General features: G+C 33.7%; 1 protein-coding gene across 1 annotated transcript in view; it reads right to left on the reverse strand.

Annotated features, from left to right (window-relative positions):
- Positions 1 to 249: 249 nt before the first annotated feature.
- LOC114325090 (FMRFamide receptor) overlaps positions 250 to 19,759 on the reverse strand; it is a 1,095,033-nt gene continuing 1,075,523 nt past the window's right edge. Inside the window, exon 8 of the mRNA XM_050650959.1 lies at positions 250 to 8,553. Coding sequence (XP_050506916.1) covers positions 8,358 to 8,553 — 196 coding nt within the window. The 3' untranslated portion in view covers positions 250 to 8,357. The remainder of the gene's footprint in view (positions 8,554 to 19,759) is intronic.

Raw genomic sequence — 19,759 nt, forward strand, 5'->3', positions numbered from 1 at the left:
TCATTTTGATGCAAAATAAAATTCTAGTTCTATTTTAAAATATTTTTTATAATATTTGCTAAATTTGAAGTAAAACGCGCCACAAAAGAATAACTTTGATACAGTTTGAATTTTGAAGCTCTTTTATGGCGCGTGTACTTCAAATTTAGCAAATATTATGAAGAAATCTTTTAAAATAAAACTAGAATTTTATTTTGCGTCAAAATGAAAATACATTTTCGTGCCACGTAATATTCATATCAGATCTTTTTAGCTGGAATATTGTATGCGCCACCCATTTTTACGGCGTTTAGCGGTTTTTTATTCTTGTATCAGGAGTTTTTCAAAGTTATTTATAAATTAAATGTATGAATTTGAATGTAATCTTACTCGATTATACGTTAAGCTTTATAAATGGTCGCCTTTATCGCATTATCTCTCAAAAATGATCTAGTGTATATCGAATGTACACTAGATTTTTTTTTATTCGGAATAGATTGAAAAAAAATATTGGCATGGCCGGTAAATGAACTCGGATTGCCCGTTACCCGATCAAATTTAACGTCGTAACCACTACAATTACATAAACCATTTCGGGGATAATGGTTAATTGGATTATACTTTTGTAGCTTAATAACTTCTAAACGGCTTAACCGATTTTGATCACTAAACATGAGTTTGAAACGTATTGACCAGTAGTATCTGATGCATCTAAGGTCAAGTATGATAACTGAAGGTATTACAGGAATTATTGAGCTTGAAAACGTGTTTTTTCCATAGAAAATAAATTTGATTATACTTATGAAGCCTATAACTTAAAAATTCGAAGCCCTTCTACAAACACTCAGTTATTGACGTAATTCGAAGGTTGAAATTTTGAGTAATTGTCGAATAATCAAAATTTTCAAAGTTTAGATTTTCAGTTTTTTGGCTATACTGAGCGGTGTATATGTCTGATTCTGACGGCTTAAACACCATTTGAAAGCTTAACTCAACGCTATTGATTTGGTGTATTTGCGGTTCTCCTGTCTCTTCTTGAACCGAAGATATATGCTCCCAAAAAATATGCCGTTTTGTACCTACCAAGTCCTATATCTGGCTTGTGGGTGGTCAAAAGTCACAAACTACACCGGTTCTGAATCGGCCCTGACCCCCTCTTCAAACACAGAAAAAAATTCAGATCGGTTTAACTTTTCCACAAATATACATACATTCATATGTACATCCATACATACATACATACATACATACATATCCACAAACATTTTCCCTTTTTTAAATAGAAATTTAGTCATACTTCTGAGCTCGGTAACTTTTGAATGGTATAACCGATTTTCAAAATTAGACATGCGTTGGAAAGGTAATGATTAGTACTATCACAGGCCGTAAAGGTCCACTTAAATTTTCGAAATTTTTGGGAGTTTCGGGGACGAGAACGAAAAACAGACCCTAAATAGGAAGAGCCATAAAATCCACACCCTTGGACCAAAATGGATGGTTGACATATGGATGGGTGCGTCTTTTCCTGAACTTTAAGGTGTTAATAAATATATGTATTATTTGATTTATCTCTTTTCAACTCATTGTTCAGATTTGCATTTAGGACATGACGTACGTACACCTGAGAGGCATAGCTAGCCGAAGCCTCAACAATTGACACCCTATGATATAACTAGTGACTCCGCTGTTATAATTGGTTGTTATATTGGTACTAAATATTAAAAAAAAATTAAAAATAAAACTGTTTTGACCGAAGCTCGTGGTTATCATTTAACATATATTTGTCCCCTTCGTAAGTCTTAGGCCGTAAAATAAAACATTCGGTGGCTTATAACACTTAAACATATATTTCTGCCTACTCTGTTTATCTAAACTTCTACTTAGTAAAAACGTAGCAGTCAGATTTTCAGTTGCTGCTGAAAGTACCTAATGTAAATTGCCATTTAAAAGTTTCATTTGAAAGGAGTGTATCAAAGGAGTATTAAACCTAACGGTATATATTTCAAATTAGTATTTGAACTCATTAAAAGATCTTCTTTTAGGACTTTTAAACTTCCGAGTCTGAATTAAAATGTCTATTAAAACTGTATTTGAACTGTTACTGAGATTTTAATATATATTTAACGGTAAAAATATAATTTCATGTCATATTTCCAGTGTGACTAGAGTTATACCGTATTTCTTTGTCTGGCAGCATAATCGCTTCATTATACAGGGTAGTACATCCTATACGCGTCAGTCTCTGTACGGAAAAGTTTGAAGTTTCTTTCTTCATAGGAAGATACAGGACCATAAATACTGTAATCTCAAAATATGTTAGTTATACCAGTTATACGTTATACAGGGTAGCGAGAAAGTATGGAAACACGGTAATTTCTCGGAAACCGCTAGAACGAATTTTACATATTTTGGGGGGTAAGAGTCTTCTAATGCAGCGGATATTATAGTGGTAATTACATTGTTGTTGCATCTTCCCTTTTTCTGGAAATCTAATAAACTTTCTTATTTCAAATGGAACAGCCTGTATATTTTTTGCGTTTTAAATTCCTTAAGAAATACTGATTATGTTTCATGTTATATTCCCTATACCTAAATGCCATAATTTCGGAATTATTGCTACAATTATTAAAAAAAATTTTAAACAAATTTTAAAAATCACATTTTTTCGGCCCGTGTAGAAATTATTTTAAGTTCTTTAGATCATCGGGAACAGAAAAGAGCTTTTGTAATTTTTCTTAAAAGTTAATCGTTTCCGAGTTATAAACAATTTAAGACTGAAAAAATCGAAAAATGACAATTATCAAGGTTCAAAAACACAAGAAAAAAGAATGTGTGTGTACTTTGTACGCACGTAAGAAGTTATACTTCTATTATATGATTTAAACGAAATTAATATACTTTTTATTTATATTTTATTTAAATATTAAACTAATTTATACTTACTACTTCTCAAACATTTTTATTAAAACAGTGCCAAAAATTAAAATAATAAAAGAATAAAACACACACAAACACATTAAAAATGCCACAAATGATTTCTGAACATTAATTGTCGGAAAATTTTTTAACTAAATACGTATTTTGTGAAAATAAAATTATATAATAAATATACTTACAATCATAAAATGTATAAAAAAAATAAAAAAATAAAAGTTTTTATTGGGATTCGAACCAGCTATCAGCGCGGTTGGCATATTGGGGTTCATTCGCCTTAAACGCTTCGCCACGGAGGCAATGTGTCATTGTGTGCGAAGATCGACTAACTAAACGGATTAAGCTTTTGACATTTTTGAATTAAATTAAATTATTTTGATTTTGAATTGAAATGATTTAGAATTGAAAAAATACAACAAAACATAGAGTAAGAAAACAATATATTAGGTGAATATTGATAGAAATTTTGATGGTAATCAAATTATGTAAATAAAAGTATTACATACTATGTATTTTGGTTGGCACCTATGATACATTTACAATTATTACGTACCTGTTGCTTTTAAAAACTATTTAAATGTCACTACAATTATAAAATTTTTTGTTTCTGTCCTCACAACAATAAAACTAATATATTATACATTTGTTTACCTTCATATTGAACAATTATTTATTATTAACAGATCATTTCAACACCCAATCAGAGCCCGTATAACGACTAATACCATACTGTCGGTGTGCGCATGCGCGCAGATCAATATAAATTCACCCTCAATCTCAATTGCGCCTAAAGAAGTATAACTTAAAAAAAATAATTTTTAAAATTACAAAGTACCCAAAATCAAGCTCAAACCATCTTCTATCAGCTCCCTATAAGAATTTTTGGCATATTTTATTGTAAAACACTGTTTTTTTTAATTGTTAATAAAGCGCATATGAGAGGACGGGTGATCCGGCTGCATGAACAACTAAAAACCAATGTTTTAAAATTACATAAAAACAAATTACTTACCGGTACCTGATAAAATAGGGTTTGAACTTGAATTTAGATACTTTGTGGTTTTAAAAATAGTATTTTTTACTTTTGTTTTTGAACGTTGAAAATCGTCCTTTTTCGATTTTTTCAGGTTTAAATTGTTTATAACTCGGAAACGATTAACTTTTCAGCAAAATTACAAAAGACCTTTTTTATTTCTAATGATCCAAAGAACTTAAAATAATGTCTATCCCGACCGAAAAAATTGATTTTTATAATTTGGTTAAATTTTTTTTTAATGAATGTATCAGTAACTCCGAAATTATGGCATTTATGTATATGGAATATAACATCAAAAATAATCAGTATCTTGTAAGAACTTCATAACGCAAAAAATATACAGGGTGTTCCATTTAAAATAAGAAAGTTAATTAGATTTCCAGAAAAACGGAAAATGCCACAACAATGTAATTACCACTATAATATCGGCCGCATTAGAAGACCCTTACCCACCAAAATCTGTAAAAATCGTTCTAGCTGTTTCCGAGAAATTACCGTGTTTCCATACTTTCTCGCTACCCTGTATATAGTGCTTCAAAAAATAGTCTTCTTCTTCTTCGATTGCCTCATCCTTTAATACCATTGGCTATCATCACGGCTCATTTTACTTTGTCTGCAGCGGTACTGAAGAGTCTATTTATTGGTGTTCCTCTACTACACTGCTTCAAATTTTTTAACCACGACATGCGCTGTCTTCCCGGTTCCCTTTTTCCTTCCACTTTCCCTTGTATAACCAGTCGCATCAACTCATTTTTTCCATTTCTTAGTATGTGACTACAGTAGCTAATTTATTTCTCTTATAGTGTTGAGTATTTCTGTTCTTTTTTATCTTTCTTGATCTTTCCGTGTTTGTTATGTGTTGTGTCCATGATATTTTTTACATTATTCGATAACACTACATTTCAAAGCCAGCAAATCTCTTTTCAGTTACGTCCATAACTGTCCTTACTTCAACTCCATGTAAAAGAGAATTTGTTATTATTACCAGTTTTCCATTGAATACATTTTCATCTCATAGAAAGTGCTTTAAGCCATCTTATTGCTGCGTTTTGTTTAAAGGCTGCGATCCCATTAAGTTATCCCAAGTAATTGTATCTGGGAACTTTCTCTAAAGCTTTTCTTTTAACGTAGATCGTTTCGTCTTCAATCTTGTTCTTACTAAAAATCATGATTGTTGTTTTTTGTATTCATTTCATACCTCATCCGCCAGCCTCAAAAGTGCACTGTTGAACATAGGCCTACTCCCCTCGTTTCCAACCCCATCTATCCTGCGCAGCTCTCATCCAGCTTTTATTTGCCTTTCTTAAGTCGTCACTCCATCATGTAGGCGGTCGACCGACGCTTCTCTTGTCTTCTCTTGGCCTCCATTGCAATAACCTTTTCGTACATCGCCCATCTGTCATTCTGGCTATCTGTCTTGCTCATCTCCACTTCAACCTGGCTATCCTCTCGATGACGTCAGTCACCTTTGTTCTTCTCCTGATTCCTTCGTTTCTGATTTTGTCTCGCAGAGTTATTCCTAACATTGACCGCTCCATTCTTCTGTGCGTGACTCTTAGTTTGGTAGCCGAGGCTTTAGTTAAGGTAAGTGTTTCTGATCCGTACATCAAGACTGGGAGGACGCACTGATCAAATACCTTTCTCTTTAGGCATGTGAGCAACTCACTTTTAAAAGTTTCTCTCAGTTTTCCAAATGCTGCCCACCCAAGGCCGATTCTTCTATTCAGTTCATGAGTCTGGTTATCCTTGCCAATCGTAGTTTCATGTCCCACATATTTATATCTATCTACGAGTTCTATTTCCTTTCCACCAATACTGATGTTCTGGTTGGGTACCAAATTTGTCATTATTTTTGTTTTCGAGATGTTTATATTTAAACCTACATTTTCTGTAGCCACAACGAGTTCTTGTACCATCTCTCTTGCCATACCTAGATCCTCAGCTATTATGACTATATCATCGGCGAAACGTAAGTTGGTTAGGTATTCTCCATCTATTTTTATTCCCTTTGTCATCCAATCCAAACTCTTAAAAGCATGTTCTAAAACCGTATTAAAAAGTTTAGGTAACATTGGGTCTCCTTGTCTAATCCCCGTTCTATTTTTATGCGATTACTGTTAGTATGTAATTTAATAGTTGTTGTTGCCTGTAAGTATATTTTGTGTAATAATTTTGTATACCTATAATCATTCTTTAAGCTTCTGTAATAGAATGCATTCTTTAAGCGCCTATAATATTTTGCTAAGCTCTACTGTGTCAAAGGTTTTATGAAAATCGATAAAAACTGGAACTAGAGGTTTATTGTATTCCACTACTTTCTCTATTATGGTTTTTATACTTTGTAGATGGTCATTTGTTCCGTAACGTTTTCGAAATCCTGCCTGTTCTCTTGGTTGATATAAGTCTCTAACTTTCTTTCCATTCTCTTAACTATTATTCGCGTTAATAACTTATATAAATGGCTGAGGAGGCTAATCAGTCTGTAATTCTCTAAATTAGCTTTGTCTCCTGCTTTGTGTAATAGAATCATAGTAGCGTTGTTCCAGTCTGTTGGAATATTGGCGTTGTGAAGGCAGATATTGAAAAGTAGTTTAATTTTTTCAAGCAGTATATTTCCTCCAATTCCATACCTACCTCTCTCAAAACTTCGTAGTGCGATCAACCAAAATTTGCTGTCCGCAAGGAGTATTAAATCGACTGCATATCTGTAGTATACCGTAATAATATTGGCAAAAGGATTAGAAGCAATCAAGAAGTAATAAAAATGGACGATCTGAATGTAGAAGTTGGCAAAGCAAGGATTGTAGATTCTGTAGGAACCTTTGGGCTAAACAGGTAAACGTAACCAAAAAGGTGACCATTTAATTGAACTTGAGATCTAATTTTATACGAATTGAGAACAATTATATTTTCTGGCAGCTATATCTATGAAATGATGGCCAATATCCGTAGAAGATATAGGCAGCGTAGGAAGAAGAAAATCTAAATTAACAATTATATCTTTGAGCAAGTCAAAGGATCCTGGATATATTTGCACATATCCTTGATCGATAGTAAATACAACAAAACACGTCAAGCGAATAAGTAAAAAGACGCATAGTAGTAGCAAATAGAACTCTCAAAACGACGAGAAAGTACTTAGGAATCTTTGAGAGGAAAATATTTCGAAATATTTTTGGGGCCGTACGTGAAAATAATCTGTTTTCAAAGATATAACTTTGAATTATTCCAATTATACACAAATCCAGATAGGTATTGTGAAATTTATTAAGTTGCAGAGAATAAGAAGATCTGAAGACATTCCTAGGATGTCAGATACCGACAACACAAAGAGATTGACATTTGAGGCAGAGGGTAGAAGAATTAGAGCAGAACCGCGTAAAAGATGGATTGATGATATTAAAGAAGACTTTAAGAGGGTCAGAAGATGGAAAGAAGTTTCAAGGAATCAACTGCAGTGGTGAAAAGACTGTCGAGCCCATTTTGATGATGAAGGTACTGGTTAGATATATTGTTGTTTAAGTATCTGCCTCTATATCTCTCTCTATTATTATCTGCCTGCTACTGAGAATTATGATTTTCCCTTTGCACAACCTGTGACTTACTTACTTCTGTGACTGTGGTAGTTTTCAGACTTTTGCAGTTATTCGGGGACAATAGAAGTTTGCAGTTATTAGGAGAGACTCTATCAAAGATAAGGTAAAAGAAAGCTAGCGCGCAATGCCACTGGTTTGTCAAGGTAGACAATGTTTGATTGCGAGTGTAAGTTGTTAAAGCAGTCATCTTGTCACACCAGTGGCGTTGCGCGCTAGTTTTATTTCACTTTATCTATGATACCTTGCGTTTTTAACAGCTGCCAACCCTAATTATTTACGGCTATTTTTTCATAGGAAACCTTATAACTTCGTATAAAAAAAGCTTTAATCTGATATAAAAAAACATGCACCTACGTCGTGACCACTTTTTGAATTGCAATCTGTTATCAATGTATTCTTCTATTCTTAAATTTATATAAAAATGATATTTTAGTCAACTAACTTATGACCGTGATTCTGCAGTGATCTCGTATGATCAGATTTTTCTATTTTGGGTAATAGTTTGCTTTCACGAAATTATTATGTCATCTGTCATCACTTGTCATCACAAGTTTCCAGCTGTGATTTTATACTTGTATATGGTAATATTGTATAATAATTTTTAATGCTTAACAACCTTGTGTTTTGTTCTAGGTTTAATACTCAAATTGATAAACATCATAAATCAAGCATACTCGTAAACAAAAAGTATTCTTATCTTAATCACCCTGTACACTTTCCTCGCCGATCCCGTAGAACCGGTGGATGCTCTGAAGAGACGTGTGTCATACGTCATGGTCTTCCATCAGCGCCGTCTCGTGGTGCTCCCACTGTCAATCTCCTATTAATACTGTTGTCTGTGTGATTTCCTTGTTGTTGCGGTTAGCTGGGTAGTAGACGCAAGGGCCTGGGCTCGAAGTGCGGTTGTATCGACAGCTGTTTCGGGTGGGGATGCGCGTTGAGCCATTGGTGCGGCCGAAGTTGGAACCCGTTCCGTTTCTGCTTAAGCTGGTACTATGCCGCTGAAGTCTGAAAAATAATATAGAGAATGTTACTTTTATTAAACCAAAGCATATTCCATATAATTCATCTTTACATAATAAGAGAATAATATAAAATGAGTAATTTTATGCTTAAGATATGATAGCTGCCAGGAGTTGGTTGTATACCATATTGGTCCAAATTGAAGGGTACATACTTAAAAGTATTAAAGGTTTCATACCTCACCGGGGGTCAGGCAACCAGGGACGTTTCCAATTAATTCTTTTAAAATAAATGGCAGGTATCTCACTTGGCGACCACTTGGCAACGGGCCCGAATTAGAGGCGTCGCCACTGTCTACAGTTCCTCTTGTGGCGACTGGCTATCCTGGCCACTTGACGAAGATACCAGCAATATAAATGAGAGTTTACGTAACGTCACTCATTCCGTCGCCAACCAGTTAGATACCAAATGGAAAGCTAGGAAGCAAAATGAGTTTTGATCGGAAAGATCTATTGTAGATATCGAAAATCGGCCATGTTTGTGGAAAAGTGCTTCAAAGGATTACGCGGATATTTCAATAAATCTTGACCAAAACACCACTTTTGCTTCAATTTGATATAAAACGATGTACCCATATTTTATCCTTCTTCTGCTTAACATTTTTGAGACGTAGGTAAAACTAATAATATGTAACAATGTGATTTCTTCCACGTCCATTGCTGTCTATGTATAGTAACGAGAGCGAATTTGGTGGTCACGTGCAGCGTTCTTGGCGACCCATGGTGGATAAGAGTAGACGTGGCAACGTTCTTGACAACGTCGTCATGGCGTCCCTGTAAGTTACGACCCTATACGACATACTGCCGATGAAGATGGATATAATCATCCGGGAACAGTATGTCCCTACTCGAAATAGTATTCACATCAGTCTTGATATATAACAGGCTAAGCTGGCAAGCTATTGCTGTTGCTGTTACTGCCAACTTAGCCTGTTTATCCTATTTAACGCTTCGACAACCTTCTCTTGCTATCCCCGGTATTACCTCTGTCACCCCTCTGGTACTCTTTGTTTAGCAACTTTATAAAGTACTCATACCATCTTTGCTTTATTTAGACATTGGTTCTTAAGACTCTTCCATCTGCTTTCTTAATCTGCCGTACATGAGGCAAGTTATTTGATGATATATTTAGCAATAATGTATAACTTTTTCATACCCTCATGCGTTTCCAACTCTTCATACAGTTTTGCAGACGATCTTTCGATACCAGTAGCCATAACGCTTTGCTCTCCTCTTTGCTACCTTAACCCCTTTTCTTCCACTATTCTAGTCCTGTCATCCTTTTTTAGCCTCTTTCTTCTCTTTCACCTTTTTTTGCATTTCATCATTACACCCCAAAGTTTATTCATCCCTAAAAACCCTTTACCGTCGTTTCTGGTATTTGCTGGGTGAATTAAGTAGTTCAGTAACTACCCGTGCTGGTCGCAAGCCCGGATAAAGAAGGAGGGTTTGCTTTAAAAAGGCATCTGGCAGTAAAAATTTTGCTAAAACCATGGAAGAAAGAAATTTGGAGAAGAGACGTTTAATACAATTATTCCCATGAAAAATAGAACACACCAGCAATGACACAACAGAGCTATGTTTTTAAGAAGCTGGGTAGTCTCGAAGTGTTGCTGTTAAAGAAGTTGTTATTCGTCACTCTGCAAATTTATGACTGTGATTTCTGTAAATAGCTTTGTACTCTTAACCGTTACCACCAGTACGTCACTGGTTTTAAGACAATACTGAAGAAATCGAAGACCAATGCCTGAATTGAAAAAGCTATATGAAGCTTGTGGACAACGCTTGTACCATTTAAGGTACGCTAATGACATCGTATTTATAACCGATAAAAAAGAAGAATTGTTTGAAATGATGAAAGAACTGGAGATAAAAGCTGGAAAGATAGGCTTGAAAAATATGAATTATAGCAAGACCAAAAGAAGGAAATAACAATGAGGATCGGACAAGATGAAATAGAACAAGTTCACGATTATAAATATATCTGGGTTAAATTATAAAACTTAACAAGGAAAACCAAACAGCAGAAATCAAAAGACAATTTAGACTGGCATTAGCGACATTTGGCAAACTAGCTACATCCTTAAGAACAAAATATATCCAAAACATCTTAAGACCAACATATACAATCAACGCATACTCCCTGTTCTCAATTACGGTTCCCAAACGTGGACGTTTACAAAAGAAAACATGGACAAAATCATAAAACGCAAAAGAGCAATGGAAAGACAAACGTTACACATAAAACTAATGGATAAAAAGAGAAACGAGTGGATAAGAGAGAAAACAAAAGTGATGGATGTTAGACACGAACTTGCAAAATTGAAATAGAAATTTGCCGGGCACAATATACGAAAAAAGAAGACCGATGGAACAAAATGATCTATTATAAATTGGAGACCGTGGGAATATTGACGAGGAAGGCCCCAAATGATATGGCAGATGATATCAAGAAGCACGTGGGCTCTAGGTGGATGACTGTAGCAATAGATATACAGGGAAGAATGGAAAAGGATGGCGGAATACTATGTCCAAAGATGGACCGAAGAAGGCTAGTTAGATAGAAATGAAGGAGTAACATTATTTTTGCTCAATTCATGTACTTTTAGACATTGTACATTAATCCATAGACTATGTACATTAGAAATATCTCGAGAACTAAAGGTAAGAGAATCATGAAAATTGGAAAACAGGGGTTTTGAGGTATAAACTATTTAATGCAAATATTTTGGTCTCTTTATTACTTCCGGGTATACCAGAAGTTGATCGTAACTTCGTTTTTTTTTAAATGGGACACCCTGTATATTTTTACATTTTTGGTTTCTGCTCGATATCTTCTTTCCTAAAATATGAAGTTTTGTAATACTATACAGGGTAGTTTAAAAGATAATTACGGTTTTTTATAAATTTTGTAGCAAACTTCACAACCTGTAGAATTGTACTGATTTGATAACAAACACTCCATTTATGGAGTGTCTGATATGGAACACCCTGTTCTTAAGTTTTCTTAAATGGAACACCCTGTATTTTTGTACACTCTTCTGGATCATGAAGGTTAACATGATGAACAAATTAGAAGCCTTTAAGATGTGGTCGTATCGTAGAATGCTCAGAATATCTTGGGTTCAACGCATTTGAAACAGAGAAGTCTTAAACAGAGTAGGTCAAGGCGAAGGTGACTTAATGAAGATGATAACGGACTCGCATCCAAGCCATTTTTTCACACACTCACTCACAAGATGGTAAAAAAGAGAAAACTTGAATATCTGGGGCATATAATGAGAGATAGCAGATACAGGATGCTGCAGTTAAAACTCAATGGAAAGATCGACGTAAAAAGAGGAATTGGTCGGAAGAAATATTCATGGCTCCGAAACCTTTGTCAATGGACTGGCTTATCAGCAGATCAACTATTACATGCCGCACAAGATCGAGAACGATATCGGCAAATTGTTATGGAAGCTACCCACGCCTAAAAATTTGGGCACGGTACTTAAAGAAGAAGAAGTATTTTTGTACTGTAATGAAATGATTCTATCTAGTTGGCTATGACTTTGACACTAAATATGCTTAAACATTATTTGCTTTGCTTAAACATTCTACTATTTTTGAAGTTCCAGTTGCTTTTCTACCATTACTAATATGAATTTTTCTAATGAGGAACTGATTCAGATGTTTTTTTGTTTTAGAAGAGTATAACAAATAAAATTGTGCTACTAGCAATAAGAATTTATCATCAGCAATTCCATGATAGATGACAACCGAAAAGAGAAACTTTTCAAAATTTACTAGAGCGGTTCCAACGAACTGGAAATTTAGATTACGAGAAATCTGATCGAACAAAAACTATTGTAAATGATTAAAATGAATTAAATGTTAGTGTCACTGAGAATCTGCATATTAGTATGAACGTTCTCGTAATCTAAGGGCCGGTTGTTCGAATGCTAATCAACAATGATCATTATCAAATATTTAATTACTGTCAATGTCAACTTTGTTTGGGTTGTTAAAAAGTCTGTGGAGTCTATAATCAATTAATATAACAATAATTATTAACATAATTAATAATAAATCTCATAATTGTAATTAATTATGTTTTCAGCAACCCAAACAAAGTTGACATTGACAGTTTTGGTGACAGTAATTAAATATTTGATAATGATCATTGTTGATTAGCGTTCGAACAACCGGCCCTCAGTGTCTAGTATGTCGAAACTATTCTAGTAAACTTTGAAAAGTTTCTCTTTTTGATTGTCGTCGGTCAGGGAGTTGCAGATGATAAATTCTTATTGCTAGTAGTACATTTTTGTTATACTCTCCTAAAACAAAAACTTTACTAATCAGTTCCCCATTACAAAAATTTATATTACTAATGGCAACAAATCAACTGGAACTACATATAAAAACAATACAATGTCTAATGTTTAATCAAGTTTAGTGTCAAAGTCATAGCCAATTAGCTATAATATGGTTTGTTTTTATTAATATTTTATGCACCAACAATCTTAACATTTTATTTTCAAAAAATTATTTATGATTGAATATTTTCACGGCAAACCTAATAAAATTTCACGTAATTTTTGTTGCAATTAATGTTTGGCTTAAAGAACTACGAATAACTTACAAATTAAAGCAGTTAGGTATAGACAATGCTTAAGAAATAAAAAGTACTATAAAATACCATTTCATTACAATACTAAAATATAGGGTGTTCCATTTAAGAAAACTCTGAAAATATTCATTCCGAGTTTCGACCAACCCTGTATACTAAAATTAAACATTTCGCTATATTAATAGTTTTTAATAATAATAGACTATATTAGAAATCACTTGAACATAAACGGAGTTTTTGATATTAAACCAGTACAATTCTACAGGGTGTGGAGTTTGCTAAAAATTTATAAAAAACCGTAATATCTTTTAAACTACCGTGTATAATATTACAAAACCTCATGTTTTAAGAAAGAAGATATCAAGCAAAATCCAAAACTGTAAATATATACAGGGTGTCGCATTAAAAAAAAACGAAGTTACAATCAACTTCCGGTGTAACCGGAAGTAGCAAAGAGACCAAAAATTTTCATTAAATAGTTCACACCTCAAAACCCGTGTATGTATTCCAATTTTCATGATTCTCTTACCTTTAGTTCTCGAGATATTTCTAATAGGCCCTTTATCTGCCTCACCATATATACAATATTCTGTTATAATATAAATTTATATATGCGAAATCAATCAATTCTAGTAGTAGTTTAATATACACAAGCTCTGTGAGACGTGAGGTATTTCTAATCCTCTTAAATCTCACTACCCCTACAACCACTTCAAAGACTACATCAGAGCAGATTTTCACTTGTTTATGCCAAAGCGAAACATTGATTAGGATTATAGATAATCTTTAACACTTTCACTAGAACAACAAAGACTTAGGAGCATTAAAGTCTAAGACAAAGAAATAAGATGATTGATTACAGAACCACGAAAAGCTTCTTCGAAAAATAAATGTCGTTAATAGCACGCATCCCTGTCAACCTTTGTTTATTTTCCATTAACAAAGATATAATTAAGTTTTTGTTGGAAACAGGTTAAGAATTGAAACACAGTTTTGTTCTCTTATGAAGAGGATTCAATAATTAAATGAAAAAAGTGACAAAAGTTGTAAAGGGTACGTTTGTCTCGGCATTTGATATTTTGTGTTTAATTGCAAATATTGAAAGCTATAAATTGCAGTTAAAGTGTACCTACATTGTTTAAGGGAGGGGGTATAATTTGAAATTTTTAATTATATCAAATTTTATTATATCAAATGAAAGTGCGTAACTTCAAGAATATTTTCTGAATATTTCAGATTGATCGGAGTAAAATTATCAGAGGTACAGGATGTTGAATATCCCCACCATCGACTCGCTTTGCCTCGGTTTCGCACCAGCACGATTGAGCGTAGTGAGAAACGTTCAACAACTGTTCCTCTTTTGTAGATTACTCCGCGGTTCAAAAATATATTGAGGCGTGCATCACTTTACGATTTGACAGACAAATAAGAAGACGAAGACGAAATTGTCAAAACTTTAAATGCGTTTTTCTCAAAACTACTTTTTCAAAGACGAGGGATATTGTAACTCAAAAACTACTAGACAGATCCTCCTGAAATTTGGTTCTTACTTTATTTAGGGTACATTCCATGTCAAATCACTCAGGCAAAAACTTTTGGAGCTCTGACTTTTCTGCAAATTGGTGTATAGCTTCTGCGGGACGTAAAAATAAGATATTTAACGTCAAAAATCTTCTTCTTCTTTTTTTTTCTCAAAATGATATTTTATGCGATTTTAAAATGATTTGGTGCTTATTTAAACAAATTTGCATTTTCTATCGTAAAGAATGATTGGAAAACAATATTTTAATAGAAGAGACTCAAAAATGTCATTATATGGCATTATAACAAGTTATTTTGATTCAAACCAAGGTTTTGATCAAATTTTATAGTGTAAAAAACATTAAAATACCGTTTTTTACATTTTCCTCCATTCCCAAAATACATCATAATAGATTTGGCTGAAAATTTGCCCACACATAGCCAATACATAGGACTTTAAGTGGTTAGAAGGATTTTAATTATATTGCAATACCAAAAAAGTTACATGCAATAATATCAGACTCAAAAGTATATTAGTCCAGTCGGGATAGCATTTGACCTTGTATGCCGAACTGCCCAAAATTTTATTTTTATAATCTGTAGGGGGGTCAATAATAGCCTAAATTTAAAATCGCGAATGAATTCTTCAGTTACTTTAGCCGCCATCTTGATTTTAAAGGAGAACCTGTTTTGCTCAATATCTCCGCCATTTTTAACTTTTCGACAAAAATGGTAGGAACTGAAATTATTCCAAATAAATCGTTTTTGCGATTATTACAATTTCTTTTTAACAATTTTTGTCGTGAGGTCGATATTTTCCGAGTCAATTGTACTTAGATTAGACGCCCATATTTTTGGCTATGATATTGCATGTAACTTTTTTGGTATTATAATATAATTCAAATCCTTCTCACCACTCAAAGTCCCATGTCTGGGCTATCTATGGGCAAATTTTCATCTAAATCGATTATGATTTATTTTGAGAATGGAGGAAAATGTAAAAAACAGTATTTTAACATTATCTACACTATAAAATTTGACCAAAAACTTGTTTTGAATCAAAATAACTTGTTATAATGCCATATAATGACATTTTTGAGTCCCTTCTATTAAAATATTAAGTTTTCGATTGATACTTTAGGATAGAAAATGCAAATTTGTTTAAATAAACACCAAATCACTGTAAAATCGCATAAAATAACATTTTGAGAAAAAAAGAAGAAGAATATTTTTGAACTTAAATATCTTATTTTTACGTTCCGCAGAAGCTATATACCAATTTTCAGACAAATCGGAGATCCAAAAGTTTTTTTGATCCAAACTTGAGTGATTTGAAATGGAATCATTACGACAATTTACGAACCCTTAAGACATTTCGTGAGATAATGCTGTAGGGATAATAACGTGTGATCCAAAATTATTGTCACCATAGAACATCCATATTCTGAACGACAGAGATAGCTATACAGTGCATGTCTATTGTTAATTCAGATATACTTTCTAGTTTACGTCAACTTTGACAGATACTTGTTAGTGTACGTAGGCTAACTTAAAAAACATTATAATTGAACATAAAAAGTAACAGAGTAAGCAAAATTTTAACTTTATAAGAATTAAAACGTCTCGAGATTGGGTAGCTTTTCAACGTGTTTTCAATCTTTATTCTTTGTTTGGAACAGTGATCATAACAACACTGAATATAGATGCAATTGGCCGTGACGTCACACTTCGGCCGTCTTTCAGATTAAAAAAAGACAAACGTAATTTTTTGCACAGATAGCTTTGATCCCAATAATTGTGGATCGCTCGTTATATTTGTTTTTATGCTTATTTTTTGTTTAGAAATGATAAATATGTTGATTTTCATCCTTTTGTTACAAAGAATTTCGTTTTCTTGTGCACTTTTCAGCTTGTTTAATGCCTTCTGGGTTTCTTCGAAAGAGGGAATTTTGACGGGCATGTCCGCTATGAGATAGACTCTTATTTGTGTTGTTCTTCCTGTATGATGTTTAGAAGGTCTCTGAAATACTGAAATACCTTTCGCATTCTTCAGTTAGTTATTTACCGTCGATTATCATATGGCCTAGATTGTCTCTTAACCCTTAAACGCCCAAGGGTGGGTAAAAAATGTCCACCTAATGCCTATTCCCTTGTAACATATTTATTACGTGTTTAAAAAGTTTCCAAAAATTATTTATTGTTAAATAGACAACCTTTTATCGAATCTTAAATTGGTTCTACCGATATTTTTGAAAATAAAGGTAATATCTTGAGTTAAATATGGGTGGGCATAAAAAGTACACACTTGGTAAAACTTGTAACTAAAGGTTTCTATTTAATTTCTCGTCAGTAGGAACATAATCCATATAATTATCGACGTATAATTACATAATTCACATAATTATCCGCCAATGAAAAGGCTGAAAGGAAGAATGTAGAGAAAATCGACAAATCTGAATTACTGGCTTTTACTGATATGTTAATTTTGATGTACATTGTAATTTTGTTGTAAGGTTTGTAAATTATTTATATTAATATTTTAGAAGATGCTGTGTTTATTAAGCATAAGATTCTTAAGTTTAATCGATTTCCAACAATTCTCAATAAATATATTAGCTATTTTCGAGGTGGACATTTTTTACCCACCCTTGGGCGTACATGGAACCTAAAAAAGGTTGGGCGTTTAAGGGTTAATGTAGGGATATAATTGGCTATGTCTCCTTATCTCAGAGTAAATTGCTGTATAGAATTCTCTGGAGCCTGGTTTGGGTAGGTCTCTCTCTCCATAGTTCCATATTCTTTTGTTCATAGTTTTTTTTCCTTGTGCGTATTATTTTTCTTGTTTCTTTTCGGCAGTCGTCGTTTTCATTTTTACTTTTGTCTGTTTGTAGTTGTATCAATGTCTTCCTTACGGTTTGTCTTTTTTCCAGTTTTTAACACATTCTCCGTCATACCATGTTTTTGCCGTATTCTGTCTACTCCTTCCAAAGATCTTGTCGGCTGTCTTGGTTATTATTTCGGCAGTCGTTTCCCACAGCTCTTCTATATCATTGTATACTCTATCAGAGTTCAAGGTTTGTTCAAGTTGTTCTCTATATTTTTGTTGTTTCTCTGTATTCTGCATTTCGTTCATGTTCCATTGTGGGTTCATTGTTGTTTTATTGTATTTGTGGCTAGATATTCTGGATTTAACTATTGTTCTGACTAACTAATGATTTGTGTCTCCATCTATTCCTCTGAGGTTTCTTACATCTACGGTATTGTTCCCATGACGGGCATCTACCATGATGTGGTTAATTTGGTTTCGCGAATTAGTGTTGCAATTTTTATTCCAAAAATTTTTACTTATTTTAATATTGTTGCACTAGAACTTATATCATCATCATCATTGGCTCGACAGCCCTTTCTGGGTCTTGGCCTGTTCCAGGATTCTTCTCCACTCTGATCTGTTTCGTGCTTTTTTTCTCCAGTTTTTTATTTTTAAGGTTTTTATATCATTTTCTATTTGTTCTAAATATCTCAGCTTCGGTCTTCCTCTTGTTCTTTTTCCTACTGGCATTTGTTTCAATATTTTGTTTGGTATTTCGCCTTCTTCCATTCTTTCTACATGTCCCATCCAACGCAGCCGTCCTATTTTAATGAATGTTATGATATCTGGATCCTGGTATATTTCATATAGTTCAAAGTTGTACCTTCTTCGCCAAATTCCATTTTCTTTTGTGCCCTTATATATGTGTCGCAAGATTTTTCTTTCAAAGGTGGCTAGCAATGTTTCCTCTCTTTTAGCGAGTGTCCAGGTTTCTGAGCCGTATGTGAGTACCGGTCTTATTAGGGTTTTGTATATTTGGCATTTTGTTTTCCTTGCGACGTTGTCTGATCTTAGTTGCCGAATTAAGCCATGATAACTTTTATTGGCAATAAATATTCGCCTCTTCACTTCCTCTGCTACGTTATTATCAGATGTGACTAGGGATCCCAAGTATGTAAAGTTTTTTACCCCCTCAATGTTGTATTCTCCTATTGTTATATTTTGTGGCTGCCTTATTTCTGTGTTTTTACTTACCTGCATATATTTTGTTTTGTTCTGGTTGATTTTCAGGCCACTATTTTGTGCAGCTCGTTCTATTTGATTGAATGCCTCTATCATTTCTCTTCTTGATCTTGCGATTATGTCAACATCATCTGCAAATGCTAGTATTTGCACGCTTTTATTAATTATTGTTCCTCGAGTATTGTTCTACTACTTTTTCACATCTATTGTTTCCGTTAGTTCGTTTTGTATCCGGATTTTACTTTCTACTTTTAGAGATTCTTTTATCAGTTCTATTAGTTGTGTTGGTATATTAAATTCTTTCATTGCTTTTATTAAGAATTCTCGGTTTATATTGTCATATGCGCTTTCGAAGTCTATGAAGAGATGATGTGTGTCGATGTTATGTTCACTTGTTTTTTCAAGGATCTGTCGCAGAACAAATATCTGGTCTATTGTTGACTTCTGTCTACAGAAGCTTCTTTGGTACCTGCCAACTATTTTTTCAGCGTGTGGTCTAAGTCTTTCATAAATGACGTTGGACATTATTTTGTATGCTGCATTCAGCAGCGTGATTCCACGGTAGTTTCCACATTCTAACTGATTCCCTTTTTTATGTAATGGTACAATAATACCACTATTACACTCCGCTGGTAGCTGTTTATTTGACCATATCTTTGTTATCAATACATGTATTGTTTTCTGTAGTGCGTCTCCTCCTTCCTTCAGTAATTCCGATGCTACTTGATCCGATCCCGGTGATTTATTGTTCTTTAATTTGTCTACTGCTGTTCTAATCTCGGCTATTGTTGGTGGACTCTTTTCTCTGTTGTCTGCTTGGTCTAATGGTATATCAGGGTTCGTCTCACTCCCATCTCCTTCAAGCTTTTCCGTAAAATGTTCTGTCCATCTTCTTAGTATCTCTTGCTGTTCTGTCAATATATTACCTTCCTTATCTCTACACATCGTCGTTCTCGGTTTGAAGTCTTTTCTGCTTTTGTTCAGTTTCTGATAAAATTTTCTTGTCTC

The sequence above is a fragment of the Diabrotica virgifera genome, chromosome 5 (genome assembly GCF_917563875.1).
Source record: "Diabrotica virgifera virgifera chromosome 5, PGI_DIABVI_V3a".
Taxonomy (NCBI): Eukaryota; Metazoa; Arthropoda; class Insecta; order Coleoptera; family Chrysomelidae; genus Diabrotica; species Diabrotica virgifera.